General features: G+C 38.4%; 1 protein-coding gene across 50 annotated transcripts in view; it reads left to right on the top strand.

The window, feature by feature from the left end:
- The window catches only part of KLF12 (KLF transcription factor 12), a 527,876-nt gene that overhangs the window by 227,793 nt on the left and 277,697 nt on the right, over positions 1-22,386 (top strand). For 43 of the 50 annotated variants that reach the window (XR_015137627.1, XR_015137625.1, XR_015137624.1 and 40 more), the window contains one exon: positions 18,954-19,043. Coding sequence is in view for 44 of the 50 variants with exons in the window: in XM_086328563.1 (XP_086184689.1) it covers positions 18,954-19,043 (90 nt within the window). In the remaining 6 variants the exon portion in view is untranslated. Of the gene's footprint in view, positions 1-15,831; positions 16,003-18,953; positions 19,044-22,386 lie in introns of all 50 variants that reach the window. The other 7 variants (XM_086328569.1, XM_086328570.1, XM_086328571.1 and 4 more) reach the window with 1 other exon arrangement.

Below are 22,386 nucleotides of genomic sequence, written 5' to 3'. Positions count from 1 at the left end.
TTTTAGATTTGTAGTAGTTAAATTTTAACTGCAGCGTGAATATACATACAACTCTGTGTGCCTGTCCACTTTTCTTGTTAGAGAATTGATGTCACCTTTTCATACTATATGAAAGTTAATCTGGATAAAAGCAAATTTATTTTGTCTTTTTCTTTTAAGTGTTTGGCTCTTCTTTACAACTCAAAATTTGAACACCTAATAATTTCTTTTAATTATACAGATAATATATGAAATTCATAAATGTGAGAGCATTTGTCAAAACGTGAAAAAAATCAGTCTATGTTCTATCAAGTCCAATTTTTATTGTATATCCTTTTAGCTCTTTCCTTCCTCTCCTCCCTCCCTTCCTTCCTTTTCTTTTTTTCCTCCTCTTCTCCACCATTCTCTTTGTCTCTGTTAAAGCATTGTTTTTAAAGGTTCAGGAACAGATTCTTCTATCATTTCTCTTTTTTGCTTAGTTATGATCAATCTACTTTTAAGACAAAAACTACATATCATAAATTTAGTGAATAAATATTACTCAGTGATTTGCATGTCCCATAAGCCATTTAATCAGTCCCCTATTGTTTGGCATTTAGATTGATTTTGGTTTCGTTAAACCTTAAGTGGGCTTCCCGGGTGGCTCAGTGGTAGAGAATCGACCTGCCAGTGCAGGAGACACAGGATACGAAGGTTTGATCCCTGGGTTGGTAACATCCTCTAGAGAAGGTACGGCAACCCACTCCAGTATTCTTGCCTGGAAAATCCCATAGACAGAGGAGCCTGACGGGCTATTGTCCATGGGGTTGCAAAAAGTTGGACACGACTGAGTGCACACGCCAAATCACCCGAGCAGGACATTCTTACACATGCTTAAGTATATGTTTGTTCAGTCTTTTTCTTAGAATAGCATTTTCTGTTAAGTTCATCATTTTTACCAGGATGCAGTAGGTCCTGATGTTTCTCATCCATTTGTGTGTCTCCAGCTTTTTTCAGTTTAGTAGGCTTTCAAATTAATGTTGAAAGGGAAAAAACAACCCTGCATTTTGCAATATTTGCGACTGTTGTTTCAGTAATTTTATGCATTCAAAAGGTGGTTGTGGGTCATCATCGTCTGATCTTTAGGAATAAACCATGTACTTATGAGCAAGGTAACCTTTACCACACTTTATCCTTTGAAAATCTAGCAGAAATGTTTTTGTTTTTAAAGGTAGCACTTATCTGATATTGTGCTGAAATCAGTGCACCTAAAATCTCTTTATATTTAAATGATCATACATGCTAACTATATACTATATATACTATGTAAATTTATTATTTGTATTTTACATACAGCACATAATCATATACATGTTTTATATATAGCCACATATAGAAAATGTAACCATATGTAATATATAACCAAATATAATAATTAAATTTTTTTAAGTCATCAATATACTTTATTATTTTTCCTTACTTGATTCTTTTTACTTAAAATGAAGTCAAATTTTCTAAGGTATCCTTGTGACCTTAGATTTTATCTACCATCAAAGATCAGAGAGGCTTACCTTCTGAACTGGTTAAGTTTGTTAGTTGAGCCTTAGATATAGTTAGAATATTTCCCCTCTGTCCCAAGATGTCTCTGGCAGCAGAGTAGAAGAAGGGGGCAGGAAGGCTGTCACTTACGGGACAAAGACTAATGGTAGCTGAGAGTAGAGGCTGACTGTGATGGCTAAAGGTTCGTATAAATTAGGTTCGTATAAATTAGGTTCGTATAAATTAGGAAGAGAAAGGTTTCTAGTCTGAGAAACAGTGTTGATGATGAGGTCATTCCTTGCGGGACAGTTCATTAAGCAGAGTGAGATTTTCCCGTTTCTTCCCTTCCTTCCTTTCTCCCTTCCATCTGTCTTTCCTTCCCTCCCCACTTCCATCCATCTTTCCTTCCCTCTCCCTTCCCTTCTTCCCCTCCCCCTCCCTCCCCCCTTCCATCCTTCTTTCCCTCCTTCCTTCCCTCCCTTTCTCTTCCATCCTTCCTGTCTTCCTTTCTTTTTTGGGGAAGGGGTGTATGGAGATTCGAGATACTGTACTTGGTGTGGATTAGTAAATCGTGGCCTGACCATGGAGTTGAAGATGTTGACCAGTCAGTTGGAGCAGAGTCTTAAGTAAAAAACGTCAGAGCTGAAAATTCAAGATTGAGTCCCAGCAATTAGCAATTGCTGCCATTTGGCTGGCTAATTGTATTCCCTGTCCCCTTGTCAGTGGAGACACAACTGTAGATAGGAGAATCCTTCATTTCATGGGGCTGATTCTCTGAGGAATTTTAGTACTCTGGCATTAAAGGCCAATGACACTCTGCCAGTTTTGTAACATTCAAAACTTCTCGCTTCTCTACCCCACCCTGCCCCCACCCCAGTTTCCAAGGACTGGGGAAGCTGGAGGGAAGGTCATCATCTCAGTAGAGGTTGAGGTCTACTGAAGTGATGGCATGTAATGGTTTTGTCCAGTAGGCATGGAATGAAATCCATTCCATGTGTAGTTCTAAATTTTCTAGTACATACATTAAAACATAAAAAATTAATAATATACTTTATTTATTCCAGTATAACCAAAATGTCATTTCAACATGTTTAATCAATTAAATGGAGGAGGAAATGGCAACCCACTCCAATGTTCTTGCTAGGAGAATCCCGTGGACAGAGGAGCCTGGTGGGGTACAGTCCATGCGATCGCAGAGTTGATCCTGAAGCGACTGAGCAATCAGTTAGAAATTAATGAAATATTCTGCATTCTTCTTTTCATATTTAGTCTTCCACATCTAGTGTGTGTTTTATATATAAAGCACCTCTAAATTTGGGCTCAACACTTCAGCTGTTCTATAGCTGCATGTAGCTAGTGATTCCCCAGGCACCATAGATGTAGATTGTGTATGTCCTAATGGAAGTGAATTTGTAGTTTGCCTTTCCAGCATGTTCTCCTGTCTTCTAAAAAAGGTCCTTTTATTCCTATGAGTCTGAATCAGTAGTAAGATGCTCTAAGAACCTACTAGCCACTACAGCTTTTCATATTTCCTAAGAAGGCTCCTTTCTTCCTCTTTTTTATTAAGGACATTGTTTCTCTTTAATTTACATAGCTTTTGGTGATTTAAATTTGTTCCTTTGATCCAGTACCTCTAGATGAAACTAATTCTGGAATATTTGCCCTAATTTTCTGGGAAAATTTGGATACGAAGAAAGAAGAGAAGAAATGAGAACAAAATTATAAAACCATCTTATAAAATGTTTCTAATTTCCCAACAACTAGATGAAACTAAATCCTTCCAGGATGTATTGAATTCAACCAGGATGAATTGACTTCTGTGTTATCTAAAAGGTAACATTCCTAATGAAATTGAGAAAATACAGACAGGTTTATATTTCAGTGCATATTGTGAAATACTTTGTTCTTCATAGAAGGGTTAGTTCTGGTTTCAGTGAAAAAAAAAAAAGCCAAGTGTCTGTCATCCAGCAAATTAGAATGAAAACTCTATCTTCTAGTTTCTTATTGAAAGTTCAGTCAGCATATTCATCTGGGTAATTACAGTTTCTTACATTGAAGGGTTTTGAGACTAATTTGGTAGGTTCTCACTGGCCGTATCTAAGATTGAGGCCAGAAAGCTCCCTTGACTTGTTATATTAATATTGATATCCTTACAGGTTTCTTTCAGTTTCCGTAGCTTGAACTAATGAGCAAATTCTTGAAACTCCTTCCTGGAATCTTTGCCCTTGTTTCGTGGGAAAATTTGGATTTGCAGAAAGAAGGAATTAGAACAAAATTATAAAACCGTCTTGTAAAATGTTTCTAATTTCTCATCAGGTATATTTTAAAGTCAACTATAGATAGTCTTTATAATCAGGTAGTAGTTTCTATTACTACTGGGATTGTATTTATGCTACTGGGTAATATAATCCAACATAAAATTAAGATTCTTTTGTAATGAGTTCATAATATCATTAATTGTAAAATAGTGCTTTTTAGATGGGGCAGCTGCCTTCACCTGCCCTTCCCTTTTGCCTCTCCCTTGACATTTGGCCATTTCTGACAGCATTTTTTATTTAACAACTGTTGGGGTGAAGGGATGTTCTGAGATCTAGTGGTAGAAGGCAGGGGTGCTACTGAATATCTTATAATGCAAAGGACAACTGCTACAACAGTTGGTCTAAATGTTGTTGGTACAGATGTTGGAAAGACCTGGTCTCAAAGAATACCTGAGTTACAACCATGGACCTCCTTAACAAAACACATTTCTTCTCGCTATGAGCAGCATTTAATTTAGACTTAATTACAATGAAATAGCAAGAAAGGTAATAGAAACTTCCTGGATACAACGTGTTATGTATGTTGGTCAGTCATTGAGTTGTGTCCAACTCTTTGTGACCCCATGGACTGCAGCATGTCAGGCCCCTCTGTCCTCCACTATCTCCCAAATTTGCTCAGATTCATGCCTTTTGAATTGGTGATGCAATCTAATCATCTCATCCCCTTCTGCCCTGTTCTCCTTTTGCCTTCAATCTTTCCCAGCATCAGAGTCTTTTCCAATGAGTCGAATCTTTGAATCAGGTGGTATTGGAGCTTCAGCATCAGTTCTTCAGTGAATATTCAGGGTTGATTTCCTTTACGATTGACTGGTTTGATCTCCTTGCTGTCCAAGGGACTCTCAAGAGTCCTCTCTAGCACCATAATTTGAAAGCATCCCTTCTTCGGTGCTCAGCTTTCTTTATGATGCAACTCTCACATCCATATGTGACTACTGGAAAAACCATGGCTTTGACTATAGAGACCTTTGTTGGAGAAGTGATGTCTCTACTTTTTAAAACACCATCAGGGTTTTCATAGCTTTTCTTCCAAGGAGCAAGCATCTTTTAATTTCTTGGCTGCAGTCACCATCTGCAGTGATTTTGGAGCCCAAGAAAATAAAATCTGTCACAACATCTACTTTTTCCCCATTTAAAATGATGGGACCGGATGCCATAATCTTGGTTTTTTGAATGTTGAATTTCAAGGCAGCTTTTTCATTCTCCTCTTTTACTTTTATCAAGAGGCTCTTTAGTTCCTCTTTACTTTCTACCCTTAGAATGGTACCATCTGCATATCTGAGGTTGTTGATCTTTCTCCCAACAATCTTTATCCCAGCTTGTGTTTCCTCCCATAATTTTGCATGATGTCCTCTGAAAACAAGTTAAGTAATCAGGGTGACAATATACAGCCTTGACATACTCCTTTCCCCGTTTTGAACTAGTCCGTTGTTCCATGGCCACTTCTGTTACTTCTTGATCTGCTTACAGATTCTTAGGAGTCAGGTAAGGTGGTCTGGTACTCCCATCTATTGAAGAATTTTCCACAGTTTGTTGTGATCTACACAGTCAGAGGCTTTAACATAATCAGTGTAGCAGAAATAGATGTTTTTTCTGTATCTCGCTTGCTTTCTCCATGATCCAACAGATGTTGGCAATTTGATCTCTGGTTCCTCTGACTTTTCTAAATCCAGTTTGTACATCAGAGTTTTCAGTTCTTGTACTGTTGAAGCCTAGCTTGAAGGATTTTGAGCTTAAACGTGCTAGCATGTGAAATAAGCACTGTTGTGCGGTAGTTTGAACATTCTTTGGCATTGCCTTCTTTGATACTGGAATGGAAACTGACCTTTTCCAGTCCTGTGGCCACAGCTGAGTTTTCCAAATTTACCAGCATGTTGAGTGCAATACTTTAACTGCATCATCTTTTAGGATTTGAAATAGCTCAGCTGGAATTGGGTCACCTCCACTAGCTTTTTCCATATTAATGCTTTTAAGGACCACTTGACTTCACACTCCAAAATGTCTGGCTCTAGATAAGTAACCACAGCATCATGGTTATCTGAGTTGTTTAGACTTCTTTGTATAGTTCTTCTGTGTATTCTTGGCACCTCTTCTTAATCTCTTAGGTTCTTACTGTTTCTGTCCTTTACTATGTCCATTTTTGCATGAAGTGTTCTCCTGATATCCAGTTTTCTTGAAGAGATTTCTAGTCTTCCGTATTCTATTTTTCCTTTATTTCTTTGCATTGTTCATTTCAGAGGACCTTTTTAATCTCTCCTTGATATTCTATGGAACTCTGCATTCGTTCATTTGGCTATATCTTTCCCTTTCTCTATTGCTTTTTGCTTTACTTTTTCCTCAGCTATTTGTAAAGCCTCTTCAGACAACCACTTTTGCATGTTGCATTTTTTTCTTTGGGATGGTTTTGGTCACTGCCTCCTGTGCAGTGTTACGAATCTGTGTGCTTAGTTCTTCAGGCATTCTGATCCCTTGTGTCTAATCCCTTGAATCTATTCATCATCTCCACTGTATAAACATAAGGGATTTGATTTAGGTTGTACCTGTATGGCCTAGTAAATTTCCCTACTTTCTTCAATTTATGGTCTGAATTTTGCAGTAAGGAGCCCATGATCTGAGTCACAGCTCCAGGTCTTATTTTTACTGTCTGTGTGGAGATTCTCCATCGTTGGCAGCAAAGAACATAATCTGATTTCGGTTCTGACCATCTGGTGATGTCCATGTGTAGAGTCATCTCTCGGGTTGTTGGAAAAGGGTGTTTGCTATGACCAGCTTGTTTTCTTGACTAACTCTGTTAGCCTTTACCCTGTTTCATTTCGTATTCTATGGCCAAACTTGCCTATTATTGCCCGTATCTTGTGACATCCTACTTTTGCATTCCAATCCCCTGTGATGAAAAGGACATTTTTGTTGTTGTTTGCTCTGGAAGGTGGTGTAGTTCTTCATAGAAACTGATCAACTTCAGCTTCTTTGGCATCAGTGGTTGGGGCATAGACTTGTGATGTTGAATGATTTGCTTTGGAAATAAAGCAAGCTCATGCCTTTGGACACTTTTGTTGGCTATCAGAGCTGCTCTATTTCTTCTAAAGGATTCTTGCCCTTAGAAGTAGATACAGTGGTCACAGTAGTAGATGTAATGGTCACTGAATTCAGTTTGCCCATTCCTGTCCATTTTAATTCACTGATTCCTAAGATGACCATGTTCAATCTTGTCATCTACTGCCTGACTACATCCAATTTACCTTGATTCCTGGACCTAACATTCCAGGTTCCTATGCAATATTATTTTTTACAGCATCGGACTTTACTTTCACCACCAGGCACATGACTGAGCCTTGGCCCAGCCACTTTATTCTTGTTGGAGCTGTTAGTAATTGCAGTTCAGTCTTCCCCAGTTGGATATTGGACGCCTTTTGACCTGGGGAGCTCATCTTCCAGTTTCATTTCTTTTTGCCTTTTCGTACTGTCCATGGGGTTTTTTAGGCAAGAATACTAAAGTGGGTTGCCATTTGCTCCTCCAGTGGACCACATTTTGTCAGAACCTGTCCGTCTTGGGTGGTCCTGCGTGGCATGGCTCATAGCTTCACTGAATTATGCAAGCCCCTTCGCCTTGACAAGGCTGTGATCCATGAAGGGGACAGTGTGTTATACAGGTTCAAAATTGTACTGCTTCTGTTTTTGTGGGGCTGGTTATTAAGAGGCTGGAGGAAGTAAGAAGGCCTAAATAAATGCCATGCAGTTACATAATTCCTTAATAAGAAGTATATTTCAGAGTTCTGTTAAGTAAACTTTGTCTCTTTTCTGATTTTCCTTGTGTTGCATTTTAGAACTTTAAAAGTACTGTTTTATGGGGACAGTAACTATAAATTTTATTTATCTACACACACACACACACTCTCTCTCTCTCTCTCATAGCCTTTATAGAAATTCTAATGTGGCATAAAGATGAGTGATAAAATCACATGCAGAGGTGGGGGAGGGGCATTCAAGATGACAGCAGCCTGGGTAATGGCTCGGAGGTGTTAATATCACTGGCTTCATATTGCCTTGAAACACAGATTTTAAACTTGCAGCCGCTTGGATTTGTGTTTCCGGTGTAGTTCTCGTTGCCTCAAATAACTTAGTAAGTTTTCCACAGCTCAAATTACAGGGTACTCTGTAGGTTTGTTCTCGTACAGAGAATATGTTGTAGTTGTAAATATCTTTCTTTAAAATAATGTGTTTCTGGGTAATGATGTGAAGGAAAACCATAAGAAAAGGCTTTGAGCACTGCATCAAAAAACACTCGATTGTTAGGAAGGGCTCAGACACTACGTGGTTGCACCCAGCAGTTGGAGAATACTAAACGTCTTCATTGAGATGCCTGTGGCGAGGTGAGCTGTGTGTCTGTTATCGGTGTTCATCCTCATAGTTTAAAACTGATAAAATAGTTCACTGTTGCTGTTCATCCTGAGAAATATATATATATATTGTGTCAGTCAATCTTTCATGAACTCCTATTAATTGTATTTTTATCAAATCTGCCATTTTCATTCTAGTTATATAGTAGTTCATATAGAGAAATCGCACACACAAAACTATGAGGGCTCTGCAAAGTTTAGTAGAATGGTTGAAATAGTATAACTACTACTACTAATAAAATTCCTTAATATTAACTGTTAAAATGCTTTGTGCTGAAGTATCTGATACGCATGATCTCAGTGAATCCTTAAAATCTGTGAAGTAGACTGTTATCTGTATTTTACAGGTAAGAAAACTGAAAGCATGAGAATGTCATAACCCAGGAAATGTGCTCCTGGGCCCATGTTCTGGGCAGTCTGCTATTCTAACTTACACTTCTGTATAATTGTTTAAAGTGTACAGGAAAAAAGCACAGACCTGAAAGATGGAATGCTTTTTGAAAAAGTGAAAGGTGCAGTAGTCAGAATTCTTGGAGATGGAATTAGATAAAGTGAAAGTAAATGTGTAAGAGCATTACCAGTAAAAATGGCAAATTAGTACAGAATTTGATATCATCATTAATTATTACAATTAAAAACATTGTTTGAAGAATCCAGAGAGATGATGGCTAGAGGTGGATGTACCTGGAAGCTGACAGATTAAATTTGGGGTTGAGCCTGTGCATTTTGCCTTTGGCAGGTAACTAGTGATGTCTTTCTCCATTGCATTCCCTGGACCTAGAGTTTTGAGGAAGAGACCAAAGACCTTTCCAGTGATGTGTCTTATATGATTGTCCAGGCGATGCTATGGTTGCACCATTGTATTTTTGATATAATCCTTTAAAAGCAATTACTTTTGTTTCACCTTTTAATAACATGACAAACACTACATAGAGCTTTTATATGCTTTGACAATCGTTCTTAGATAAAATAAACAGTAAAGGTCATTTGTTTTAGCTTTACTTTTTTCAAACATACATCTTGCCTAGGGTTTTCAAGGAATGTGAGATATTTGTTACAAAATCTTAACCCAATAATATGTTTAACATATAAAATAAGGCAGTGAATATAAGACCTGGTTTATAAGTTTGTGTAGTTTTCTGGCCACTGTGGAGACCCTTGTGGTTGATTGTTTCTTTTTGATTTCATTAGAATAGTTCTAACAAAAAAAAAAGTTAACTTGTATTTTTGTTTTTCCTCAGATTTTTTTTTTTTCATATTCCCAATTCTTCAGTGCTGTTTCTTCAGGCTATACCAGAGACAAGCACTCAACAGTTCATGTTTTAATAAGATAATCCATTTTGGGTTTGATAAGGACCCATTTGATATCACTGTAGGTCAGGAAAGGTGGAGATACAGGTTAATAGTCATTTCCTTTGCTTTCTGCAGAAAATAAATGACTTAATTTTTGATAGTAATCTTCATTGTCCCTAGGCACAGAGGACCAGTGATGTTATTTCATTACATATTCTGTTCAATGTTCTGCATTTTTTTCATTACTGTCCAAATGACTTTTAATAAAGGAAAGTGGCAATGAATACGTTAATATATAGTACTCTTAAATTCATACTTTGGCAAATACCTATTTTGTTCTAAGTTTTGATAACCATGAAAGTTTGTAAAACACTAAATCCCAGGAAAAAAATGAAAGTAAAGACATAGTTAATTCTTGTCTTGAATATATAAGCATATGAGATGACTTCTTTATATAGTTTTTTCCCCTTACTTTAACCAAAGCTGTGTTTCCAAGTTTGAATAAATTTGACTCTATTGGTATCTATTATAATATTCAAACATACTCAGCTTGTGAGACATTTTCTTCAATGCATAACAGATCCCTGAGTAAGCAAAAATGTATTAAACAGTATACCCAAATATTCATGTATCCCAGAGTGTAGTAGGTCCTTTATGGGATGTTGGAGGACTCTATGCCATGTTTGACTTTTCCAACTGGACATCCTGCCTCAGGCTTCATGTACAATGTAGAAAACCAGTGCCATTCTTAACATTTCTGCTGATTCTCACCCCATACTGCCTCTTCCTTGTCAGTCATCAAAGCTGTTCCTTCTTCCTGTAAACTCTGTCTCTCAAAGAACCTTCCTCCTAATTCCCCCTGCCACTGCCTTGGGTCAAGACCTCACCAGCTCTCCCCTGAGTTATTGCAGTAGCCTGTGGCTACTTCGTTTGCATCAAATTCTATATGTATATAAGCCATCTTCCAAAGCAAGTCCAGTGCTAGCTTTCCAAACACAAACGTTAAACATATTATGCTTTTGTTTCATGATGCCCCACCACCTGTTGTGTGTTGCCCAAACACATTTCTTCCTCACTTACCTTCAGTTTTCTCAAGGCCAGGAGTCTTTCTCTCTCATTCACTTGGGCCTCTTTCAACTTGCATATTGCAGTCACTAAAAAACACTTTTCAATGAATTATCATACCATCTAAGACCATTTGCCAGTTAACACCACGTTACTTATCTGCTCTTATCTCTCGTTTCTTTTCCAGTGAACCACACGATGTTCCAGCCACATAATATCCTTTACTATTCTTCACAAATATGAGAATTTCATTGCCCTTCGTTGCTTATGCTCTTCTTCCCATCTGGAGAAAGAAATGGCAACCCACTCCAGTATTCTTGCCTGGAAAATTCCATGGACAGAGGAGCCTGGCAGGCTGCAGCCCATGGGGTTGCAAAGAGTCGGGCATGACTGAGCACACATGTACCTCTTCCCATCTGTTTCTCAATAACCAGTTATCACCTGGGTCAGATGAACTCTGGGCATGAAATGATTTTAGATTTATTTACATTTATTCTTTTCAACAAACATTTATTTACTGAGCACATACTATGTATTGAATGTGTGTGTGCTCAGTCACTCGGCCGTGTCCGACTCTTTGCTGCCCGATGGACTCTAGGCCACCAGCCTCCTCTGTCCATGAAATTTCCCAGGAGGGAACACTGGAGTTGGTTGCCATTTCTTACTCCAGAGGATCTTCCTTACGCAGGGATTGAACCCCACGTCTCTTATATCTCCTGCATTGGCAACCAGGTTTTTACCATCGAGCTACCTGTTAGACACACATATAAACCTGGGGATAGGCATACTCTTATGAACAAAAAGACAAAGTCATGGTCATCCTGGAATTTACATTCTGGTGTAATAGCAGATAAAGAATTTGTCCGCTAGTGATGGAGCACAAAGATGGAATAGAATATACAGAGGCTTGGAGGACCAGCATATTTGACTTGGTTGAGGTGTAACCTGAGCAGAATGGTGGAAAACAGGGTTGGGTAGCTTTTTAGAGGCACATTGATGAATGGTTTGAGGTGCTTCTTCTAGAACAAGGTAAATCTTGAGACACGCTGAGTGACTGAACACACACACACACACACACACGTAAGGACTTCAGAATGACCTTAACATCATCTCCCTTCAGTGCGTCCATGATCAGCCCGCCTTTGCCTTGCCCCTCCCACTGTAGTCCTGGTTCTCAGCCTTTTGATCTAACAGCCCGAAGGTCATTAGCCAGAGTGGCTGAGATACTGCTGGGCTCATGCAGCTTTGAAGCCAATGTCAAAGTACCCAGTAGTGAAGAATCTCTATCCAGGCCAGCAATAGGAAATAGATATGAGTCTCAGATATAGACTAGTAACCTTGGTCAGATTGCTTAATCTCTCTGAACCTGAATTTTCTTGTCTAATATGCACATAGTGTAAAAAAAAATTGCTGGGATACTAAATGACTAGAATGGAACTCTATAAAACTTCCTCTTTTGTTCACTGAAGTTTCCTAAATACCTTGACAGTGCCTAGTACTCAGTGTTTTTTGAATGAATGAATGATATAACAAATATAAAGCATCTGAAATAACACTTGGTACATGAATGCTCAGTAGATTATACTTTTTCTTGTTATTATAGTTGTTTCTATGTATGTGTTTTAAGTATTGTAGTTGTTACATAATTATTGTTTGAAATTACGAGACCCTGGAGTCCTATTGTGGTTGTGTTGCACTAGTTCTCCTAGTGTTAACATTGTTTCTATCCTTGAGTCCCTGACTTTGCCCTATTATCTTTTGTAGTGCCTCATGGTTCACAGACATGGCTTGGATAGGATGAAATAACTTGGCTGTAGAAGTGTTCATGCCTGCAGAATCCCAGGGACCGGGGAGCCTGGTGGGCTGCCATCTATGGGGTCACACAGAGTCGGACACGACTGAAGCGACTTAGCAGCAGCAGAGACCCTCCCTGCATGTTTAAGGAGAGATTTTATCAACTCATGACCAAATAATTCAGAACATGAATGACAAAATAAGTTTTATTACAGTTTGTATTAATGCTGGGGAGGAAGTTTAAGTGCTCAGATGATGTTTCTAAAAATTTTAGTGTAAACTGTTATTTAATAATTTAGCACTTTGTGCTGTGTACTAAGTCGCTTCATCTGTGCCCAGCTCTTTGCGACCCTGTGGACTATAGCCAGGCTCCTCTGCCCATGGGATTCTCCAGGCAATAATACTGAAGGGGTTTCCATCCCCTCCTCCTGGGGATCTTCCCGACCCTTTCCCAACATAGAAACACGGATTCTTGCTATCAGGAAAATACAAGTTACTGCATTGCATGTGTGGTTTTACCAGTTCTTAAGAAAGACACAGTTCCATGTTTCAGTGTGAGGGGATTATGGAAGGGTTTTGTTTTTGACTGAAGACACATATTTCAGAAGAATGTATATATGGATCATTGAAACCACTGAAGGGGATTTAAGCTGTGAGTCCCAGCGTGTCTGTAGTTTGACTTCTAGTGGTCCCAGATATGGTCATTAATGTGACATCCACTCTGCCATGCTGCAAAGCCATGAAACCTGAAAGTCTGGGTCAGAGTGGCAGTCTACGTTTGAACTAGTGTTTATTTTGTACCATTGTAGGTACTCTGATTGTGTGTATGCCCACTACAAAATTGATTTACCAGTGTTGAGGCTATGTGAGCTTAGAAAGATAAGCTTTTATACTTAGGTGATTATAAATTATATGTGAGGCCCAAATGTATGTCTCTGGAATGTAAAAGGTAGAAGACGGAGTTCCTATATCATCTTAAGTACATGAAACTATTGTGAAAACATTGAATGATCCATCGAGGATAGGATTATTTTCAAAACAGGTAGCAGATGAGATTACCATAGATTTTTCTGGATGTTACATTCAGGATGGGACTGACTGAATTAATTATGAGATGTTTCTAGGATAGGAATGTATAATTGTAATAAGCCAAGTAAATATGTTGAAAGATTGATTTAAAGAAGAAAATGTGAAATAGCTTTGATACCAGTGATGTATTTGAATTCTTATTGTTATTCCCCAAAATGTTGATACTTCGCTGGTGATTGGAGGTTGCACGTCCCATTTGTTCAGTGACTGAATCAGCTCAGCCCTGAGAGGAACCATTGATGGACATTCAAGAGTTCCTCTCTTGGGGCCTTCAGTAAGGTGCTTGTGTCTTTTCCCATGTTGATGAGGGTTGCCTGTGAGCATATGCGCACAGAGAAAGACGGAATAAGAAGGAGAGGGAGAGAGGAGTGTAGTGGATGGGAGCTTAGCTAGGACTCAGGCTCATTTGGTTTGGAATCAAGCTGCACCAATTCCTAGTTGCGTGACCTTGGACAGTTTAACCTCATTGTGTCTCAAATGCCTCATCTTCTGATAACAGAGTCTTTACTGCTTGATTTACTATAAAGGACTGAAAGTGAAAGTGAAGTTGCTCAGTCCTGGCCGACTCTTTGCGACCACGGACTATAGCTTGCCAGGCTCCTCCGTCCATGGGGTTTTCCAGGCAAGAGTACTGGAGTGGGTTGCCATTGTCTTTTCCAGAGGATCTTCCTGACCCAGGGATCAAACCCAGGTCTCCCACATTGTAGGCAGAGGCTATATAAGGACTAAATGAGTACAAATCTCTTAGCACAGCGTCTAATCCACAGTAGATATACAAATAGTAGGTGTTATTATTTGTTTGTTTGTTGTTGTTTAGTTGCTTAGTTGTGTCTCTTTGTGACCCCATGGACTGCAGCCCACCAGGCTCTTCTGTCCATGGGATTCTCCAGGCAAGATTTCTGGATTGGGCTGCCATGGCCTCCTCCAGGGGATCTTCCCAACCCAGGGATTGAACCTGTGTCCCTGAGTCTCAGCAGGCAGATTCTTAATGGCTGAGCCACCAGGAAAGCCCATTGTGTGTGTTACCAAGATATTAATAATAGTAAAATGATAGTTGTTTTATACTACCTGTTGTTGCATAACAGCAGATAATGGAAGCCTTGACTAGACACTATTCTAATCTCTGAGATGTGTTGATCCTTACAAAGAGCAAAATTCACTCATTCTTTTGCATTTCAGCCAAAATTTGGGAGTTGGATAAAACAGTTAATGTCTTCTCTGAAGAAATGACCTATTGGTTGAATGGCATAAAGGCTTGAAAAAAGTTGTTACCATTGTTGATTTTGTTGTTATGTTAGAATTGAATCAAAAAGGGTGGTGATTGACTTTTCTATGAAGTGGTTTTTTAGCAAATCCTAATTTCCTTATAATCTGATACTTTTGCTTTTCCTATTTATAGAAAGTGAAAGTGAAAGTCACTCAGTCATGTCTGGCTCTTTGCAACCCCATGGACTTGTACCCCCAAGGCTCCTTTCTCCATGGAATTCTCCAGGCCAGAATACTGGAGTGGGTAGCTCTTCCCTTCTCTAGGGGATCTTTTCAACCCAGGGATTGAACCCAGGTTTCTTGCATTGCAGGCAGATTCTTTACTCTCTGAGCCACCTGGGAAGCCCAGAAAAGTAGTCAAAGGGTGATGCTTTTCACCAGTTGGTGTATTTGCAGTAGGGCTTCCAAGGTGGCGCTAGTGGTAGAGAACCTGCCTGCCAGTGCAGGAGACCTGAGTCACGGATTCCATCCCTTAGTTGCAAAGATCTGCTGGAGGAGAGCATGGCAGCCCACTCCAGTGTTCTTACCTGGAGAATCTCATGGACAGAAAAGCTTGGCTGGCTGCAATCTAGGATCTCAAAGAGTCGTACACAACTGAAGCGACTTAGCACACACGCACGCATGTTTGCATTATAAACTCCTCAGAATCTTTTCTGAACGTACCTCAACCCATTTGGTGCGTGCATCCTGAATTGCTACTATGTCCCTTTGATCACCGTTGCATATAACTTGGGCATGGGTGGGGGCAATTCATATTTCTCAGTACCTCTAGCCAGACACTGGAGATTCATGATGTTTAAATGAACATGTCCTGCATCTTGAGAAATCACAACAAATCTCAGTAGATATTTTTGGCTTATGAAGGGAAACTTGGCTTAAAAATTAGATTTATTGAATGTTGACTAGCTTGTTCTTTATTACTTAAATTGTGCAAACTGGATAACCCATATTCTGGAGGAGGGAGAGGAGGAGATCTGCGTTCTGCGATTTGGAGGATTCCAATCTACCACTCCAGTTTGTAGTATTGACTTGGAAAGTCATCCTTGTTCTCTGTTTTCATGGGAGATTATCAGTGAGCATCATTTTTTTTTTTCCTTCCTCCATGTTCCATTCAGAATACTATGAGATGCCAGGATTGAGCACAGTTGTTTTATACCGCCTTTGACTGGGAGAACTAGTATCAGCTGGACTGCTAAGCCCCATATCTTATTTGGCAAGTACGAATGTCCAGAGTACCATTCTGATCCAGTGCACATGTAACTGATCAACAGCCAGCTAATCTGATGGTAAATTTGGCTTTAATTGATACAGTTTACTCATATGAAATAAGTAGCATAGATATATAGATGTGTGCATGAATATAAACACATGCACATAAATTATATAGGGTTGTACAATATCACAAAGTTTGTCACAACGTAAAGAGTACCATGTTACTAAAATTGACTGTAATTTTATTTTCCTCAATCAGGCAATTTGATTCTCCTGTAAATGCATTTTGATCAAGATCATGGCAAGATATGTTTGACAGCAATTTCAAATTATTACAGTTTGTTACATATTTAAAGTCTGCAGTCAGTTGAGACTGTATGTATCTGATTTTAGTTTAGAGAGAGAAATCTATTGTGTTTTGTTCCAAGGACTATACTCTTTAATACTGTAAAATTATCACGTGCTTTATAAAAACCATACACCTTGTTGGATGGTCTGGAATATGGTGTGATGCACCAAATATGTGTGTTTCTCTTTATGCTAAACAAGGTTAGAATCATGAATGCAGAGATTAATATCCCTCACGTGTGTATAGTATAACTTTCAGGCATATGTATGCATTGAATCTGTACTAGTTGCAAGAGTTTCTTAAAGATTGGTTCCTTAGCTGTGAACAGTGTTATTTATGATGTTTATTATGGCTGTGCTTTGGCTGATCCTGGAAAAACCAGGGGAAGAGAAATATTTGCAGGGCAAACTTTATTTAAAAAGAAATTTTTTTTGGAAAACATATTGGATTTTTGTTGACTTTTACATGAAACTGACATGTAATCGTGTCTTTAACACATCTAGAATTATTTGAGTACAACAACAGCAACACAAATGATATTGCAGATGCAGTGATATTTAAATGTATTCAATGGAATATGAACCCAGTCCGCTTTTTATGATTTATCTGTTTTTAACTTCAAAGGCTCTGGTTAGCTTGCCTTTAAAAAAAAAAAAAAGAATGAGTTGATCACAGCCAGCCAGGAAAACAGCTGAAGTATATCAGCTGTAAATTGGTATAAAGCACTAAAAGGGACATTAGTCTCTAATCAGTTTCTAACAGTTCATTAAACCTGCCTTTCCAGAATCGTTCTTTGTCTTTCCCCTTTCTTTGCAAGGCATCTTCTTCTCTTTCCACCTGGGCAAGACCTCCTCCAGGGTAGGAAACTATATCAACTCATCCTTCATTGTCTACCAACCAAACAGCCTCCCAGAGGCTTTGTTAGGGCGAATTCCTGGCTGCTGTGAAGGACTGGGCACTTGAGGGTTGGGTACCTCCTTCCTAGGCTTCCCTGAGGCTGAGATGGGGCAAGCCCAGCTGGCCGCTTCCAACCATGGAAGCAAGTGCCCCATTGGGATTTGAGATCCATGCCTGATGTGTAAGCAATCCATCAGTCTCCCTGAAAGGATTTTAAGCTTGGAACAAATGCACTGAGCTCACCAGTTAACACCAGATTTCCTCCTATTCTAAGCCATGAGGGTGTGAAAATCCCTCCAAGACAAATCAAAAGCAAACATTAAAAAAAGTATCCTATCAGTGTTAATAATATTGTACTTTTCTAAGAGAGGAACATGACAGTAATTTTCTTTTTATTCCCTAACAAACTAGGTAGCATGGAATTTCTGAATGCTCATTAGTTAGCTTTAGTGTAAATTTGCTTTTTCTTGCTGTTGGTTTCTCTGAGCAAATATTTGTCATGAGTGGCCCCATACATTTTATTTCTTAGAGTATTTTTGTTAAACAAAAAAGAGAGTCAAGAAATGGGAGAAATAATTAGAGCTTCACCATGCTGCACTCTGTTGGTATTATTTGGTAATAAAAGCATTTAATTTATGATGTGTTGAAGTGGGAGTTTTTATTCAACTGTCTGCTGGGGAGAAAAGCAACTCTATGAATGGGGAAAACTTGATGGTTTAGAAGTGATTTTAACCTTTGTCACCATGTAGGCAAACATTTAGAAAATGTCTTTTTTCTTTTAGTAAGACCACTAAAGTGTCATGATTACATTCTATAACCGAGCAAAGAAGCTATCCTAAAAATTCAGTCAAACTTAGTGATTTTAATTTCTGGATTTAGTCAGTATTTGAGAGTAAAGTTGGCATTCTCAACATATTTTAAAACCTGAGCCTGATTTTGGCCTGAAGCAAACACTGATGTGTGGCTTTATGACTCCCTTCCTAGGTTATTGACTTCAGAAAATCCCCAAAGTCGTGGAAATTAGTCAAAGATAACCTTGATTTAATCTTTTTATAAATGTTGTTGGAAATTCTATTGAACCACATAGAAGTAAAGTTTTCCTTTCAAGAGGTGGCAAATGGAGCCAAACATATACCAGAATAAAAAACAAATTGTTGTTTATTCTTTGATTATGATTTCAGCTTAAGAATTCATTCTTAATCCAAGACTTACATTAGTTGTTTTCGAAGAAGGTCTTTGAGGTTGATAAGTAGAAATTTTCATTGAGTCAGGTATGCCACAATACCAGAATTAACTGTCTAGTATTATAGTTTCTTGCTTTTAAAATTATTTAGACTTTGACAGAAATATGAGAGTATATAAATTATTGTGATCTGTTTTCTTCTTTATGGATTTCTGTATGCAGTACAACCTCCAAAGCTAAAGGAATAAAGAAACTTGCCTTGCATTTCCTTCCACTATTTGCAAAAGCTTGATGAATTATTCCAGCCCCATATAAATTAATGTAAGCTTTCCTTACTCCAGTTTATTATCATCTGACCTGCAACCCAGAGGTCAGAGAATCAGACTGATTAATTCAAGTTCTTGGTCATTATTTCTAATGAAAGTTCAGAATGGGGGGATAATTGGTGGTGCGGGTATTCTCATTTAATTATACTATATTGTTAAAAAATTAGGTTAGCAGTACTAAATGTGCTACAATGATGGCAGATTCTACCAGATGTCTTCCGTTGAAGGCTTTATAGCTGAATTTCCCTGTCTCCCTTTTTTTATTCTCAGAATATCAACACCTTCGAGAACAGAATGTTAATGCTTGATGGGATGCCGGCAGTCAGAGTCAAAACAGAGCTTTTGGAATCTGAGCAAGGGGTAAGTGAAAGTTTCCGACGACGCCCCACCCCCTTTTCTCTCAGACCCTGGCAGGCATTCATGTCCAGAGTGTTCTGAGATTTGCAGAACACTTCTGATTTTTCACTTGCTTCAGCTTTTGTCTCTTGAGTAACAATCCTCTGAGATGGTGGGTGATTCTTACCCATTTGCAACCTCAAAACATTACTAACTTAGGAAAGATAGCTTCCTAAATTTAGGAAGACATAGTGACCATATGGCTTTATTTAAATGGATTCATGTTTTGGAAAGCTGTAACAATCCAGAGCACAGGGGAAATGTTAAAAAAAAAAAAAAAAAAGATGAGACTATAACCTCAATGTCAATATAGATGGGTTCTGACCAAGTTGGGAAATTGCAGAGTACAAGTAGGGGAAGGTTTACCGTTTGTTCGATGGACTTCTCTTTTGACATTTGTGTTTACCCTTTCTTAGAGTTGATGAAATTTAGGTCAGTGAGTTTGAAAAGCACATAAAAGCAAAAGAAAGCTTGTTGAACAATAACATAGCCAAATGACAGTTTATGGCTACTGAGTATATGAAGACTCTTTAAGAGCAGAGCTAGCTTTTTTTTTTTTTAATAAGGATGTGGGTGATTTTATAATTGTTAACATTTATATTAATAGATTCGCTTGTAAAAACCATCCTCAGGACAATGTGTGGCTGACCACCGTTTATGTTTTTAAGGGAGAAAGCACCATCTACCTATCTTATTAAGCCAGCATTACAGAGCAAGTACTTATGACCAAAAAATAAAGGACATCAGTTAAATATTTAATCTTAATCTTATTTATGTATCCTTTATTCAAATCAAGATCAAAGCAAAAGCTTAGGTACGTTTTAGAATTGAACAATCAAAAGATATTTTAAGTGTGAGTAATATCTCACAGTTAAAAAAAATCAGTGTGCATGAGTTCTTCTGGGACCCCGTTCAGAAGGTTAGGATATTGATGTAGCAAAAGGATTTCATAATGAGGACAGTCAAGGGCAAGGATCTTGATGGTTGTGTTTGAGGGTCCTCCAGTAACGCCCCATTCTTGACCACTGTGTGCCAGGCTGTGTGGCATTTCATAACGTATTTCTCTTCTGTATAAGCCAGTGTCTGAAACAGACTCCCATCATGTAGAGGATTTCATTTCATCTTTATGTTCAGTGTAGACTGGGGAGCTCTGAAATGAGCATTGTGGAGTATATCAACCGGAAATACAACCCCACAGTTCTCTATGTGATGTAATGACTGATGCCCAGAGATTCAAGCAGAAGGCCATGGCGAAAGAAAAGACTATATGTCAGTTATTAATAATTGTTTTCTAATTTTAAACCTTCAGGAAAAGTCCTGTGTTCACCTGGATTTTCTAGCCTGACACTCAGCAAATTAAATCCTCCGAACAGTTTTTTACCTTTATTGTTTTAGCTTAACCACGTTAGAATGTGTTTGATCTTTTCCCAGTTCTGTTTTCTTAATCTAAATGCATTAGCATCAGTTTAATAAAATATATTTCCACACGCCCTACGTTTAACAAAACATACAAACCATAACATCTCATTTGGAGAAGACAGCCTGATGGAAAAGTGAAAAGAGTATATTTCACAATGTTGGTTTTATTTCACAATATGTTCCTCAACTTGAATAGCAGCAAATCTGCTCCAGTCGTACATGTTGAAGGAAGGCAGAAAACCCCAACATATGCTGTATATACAGAAAACCAGTTAGAATATTACCAGGGCTACTGGTCAAAGCCAGGACAATGCACTGTTGTCACGGTCCTGGGAATCCGAAGAACATCTGGGTACTTGTGTCTCCTTGACTATCATTTTTCAATTTTAAAGTAAGGCTTGCATGAAAGATTTAGGTACATACAAAACAAAAGCCAGTATTCCCAGGGGTTTTACAGCATGCATAAGCAACTCGTGTCACATTATTTATAGAAAGTATTTTTTGGTTCTCAAATAGGGACAGGAAAAGTTGTAAGTTCTAGGTTTTACTTAATTCATTAAAATCAATTTTCCTCCTTGTGAATGGAACTGATGTTGATATTTTAGCCCTAATTTAGATTTTTTATGTTGGAGGGGAATAGAAGCTGAATTTATTCTTTTTCTTAGCAGTGTATTTACTTTTCTTAAATACATGGCAGATATAACTGCATTCTCTTTGACAGTAAAACTTTAAGAGAAGCACACCATGCTATTTTAATGAATTGTATTATGATTGATTGTTTTTAGAATATAATCAATTGTATTTAGTTATTTATAATACTTTTAAATGGCAACCCACTCCAGTGTTCTTGCCTGGAGAATCCCAGGGAAGGGGGAGCCTGGTGGGCTGCCGTTTCTGGGGTCACACAGAGTCGGACACCACTGAAGTGACTTAGCAATAGCAGCAGCAAGTCAGCTCTTCTTTAAAGAGATCAAATCAGCAATTTTAGTGAACTTTAATTTTGGTTCCTTTACTGAAGTATCTCATTGAGGATGATAGGATGGGTGATAATAATGTGGAATTTCAGAATCTCAGAACTATTTTAAGATAAGGAGTGCTAGATTCTAAACATGATTTCCATGTTACAGAACTCTTTCCTTATTGAGTATTAAAGTCTGGTTGAAGTTTGATTCTTCGTAAGAAAATGTAAATATATTAGTGAAATTAAAATCATCATGTATATGATTATGGGCTTTTGAAAATGAGATGTTACAGTGAACAAAATTATAGAAATGTGCCTGTGCATCACAGCAGTGAATGGAAAGGCTGAAGCTGGTGTGTTGGTGGGTTTCTGTAATCACTCAGGAAACCTAGTTTTAAGACTTTTCCATCAGTGTTTAGGACAAGGAAAGTGAACCTGCCTTTCAGATTGTAGGCAGCATGGTAAGATCTGCTACTGTACATGGACCTCCTGTCTCAGGGCACTATGGAGGCATCTGTTCCTTCTCTCTTTCTTGCTATAAATAGTCCCTTAGGTCTCCAGCTGTCAGCTGGTCTCTGTATGTGCTCCCACCCCTTCAAGGAATTCAGGGCCGGATGAGCTCATTTTAGAGCTTAAAGAAAGATTGTGGAACAGGCCACGGTTGGCCACTCAGTTTACTCTGGGAAAAGTTCTGGCTGCCTTGCCTCATCTCCTTAATAGTTTTATGATGCGTGTATGTGGTCCCATCTCTTCAATTAGATTGTAAGCCCTTAAAGAGCAAGAACTATTTTCTGCCTTTTTCTTGTACTTCCTGGTACTTGGTAAATACATGTTCTATGCAGCTCGTCCAGGCATTTTAACTGGCATATGCAAAATATGAAATCAGTCAACAGCTAGTTATGAACCTGCTCTGTCTACCTCGTAAGG

Source organism: Bos grunniens, chromosome 12, assembly GCF_055505025.1.
Source record: "Bos grunniens cultivar Pamir isolate PY7600 chromosome 12, Bosgru_T2T1.0, whole genome shotgun sequence".
NCBI classification, from domain to species: Eukaryota; Metazoa; Chordata; class Mammalia; order Artiodactyla; family Bovidae; genus Bos; species Bos grunniens.
The sequence above is the reverse complement of the archived record's forward strand: the minus strand, read 5'-3'. Positions and strand labels throughout refer to the sequence as shown.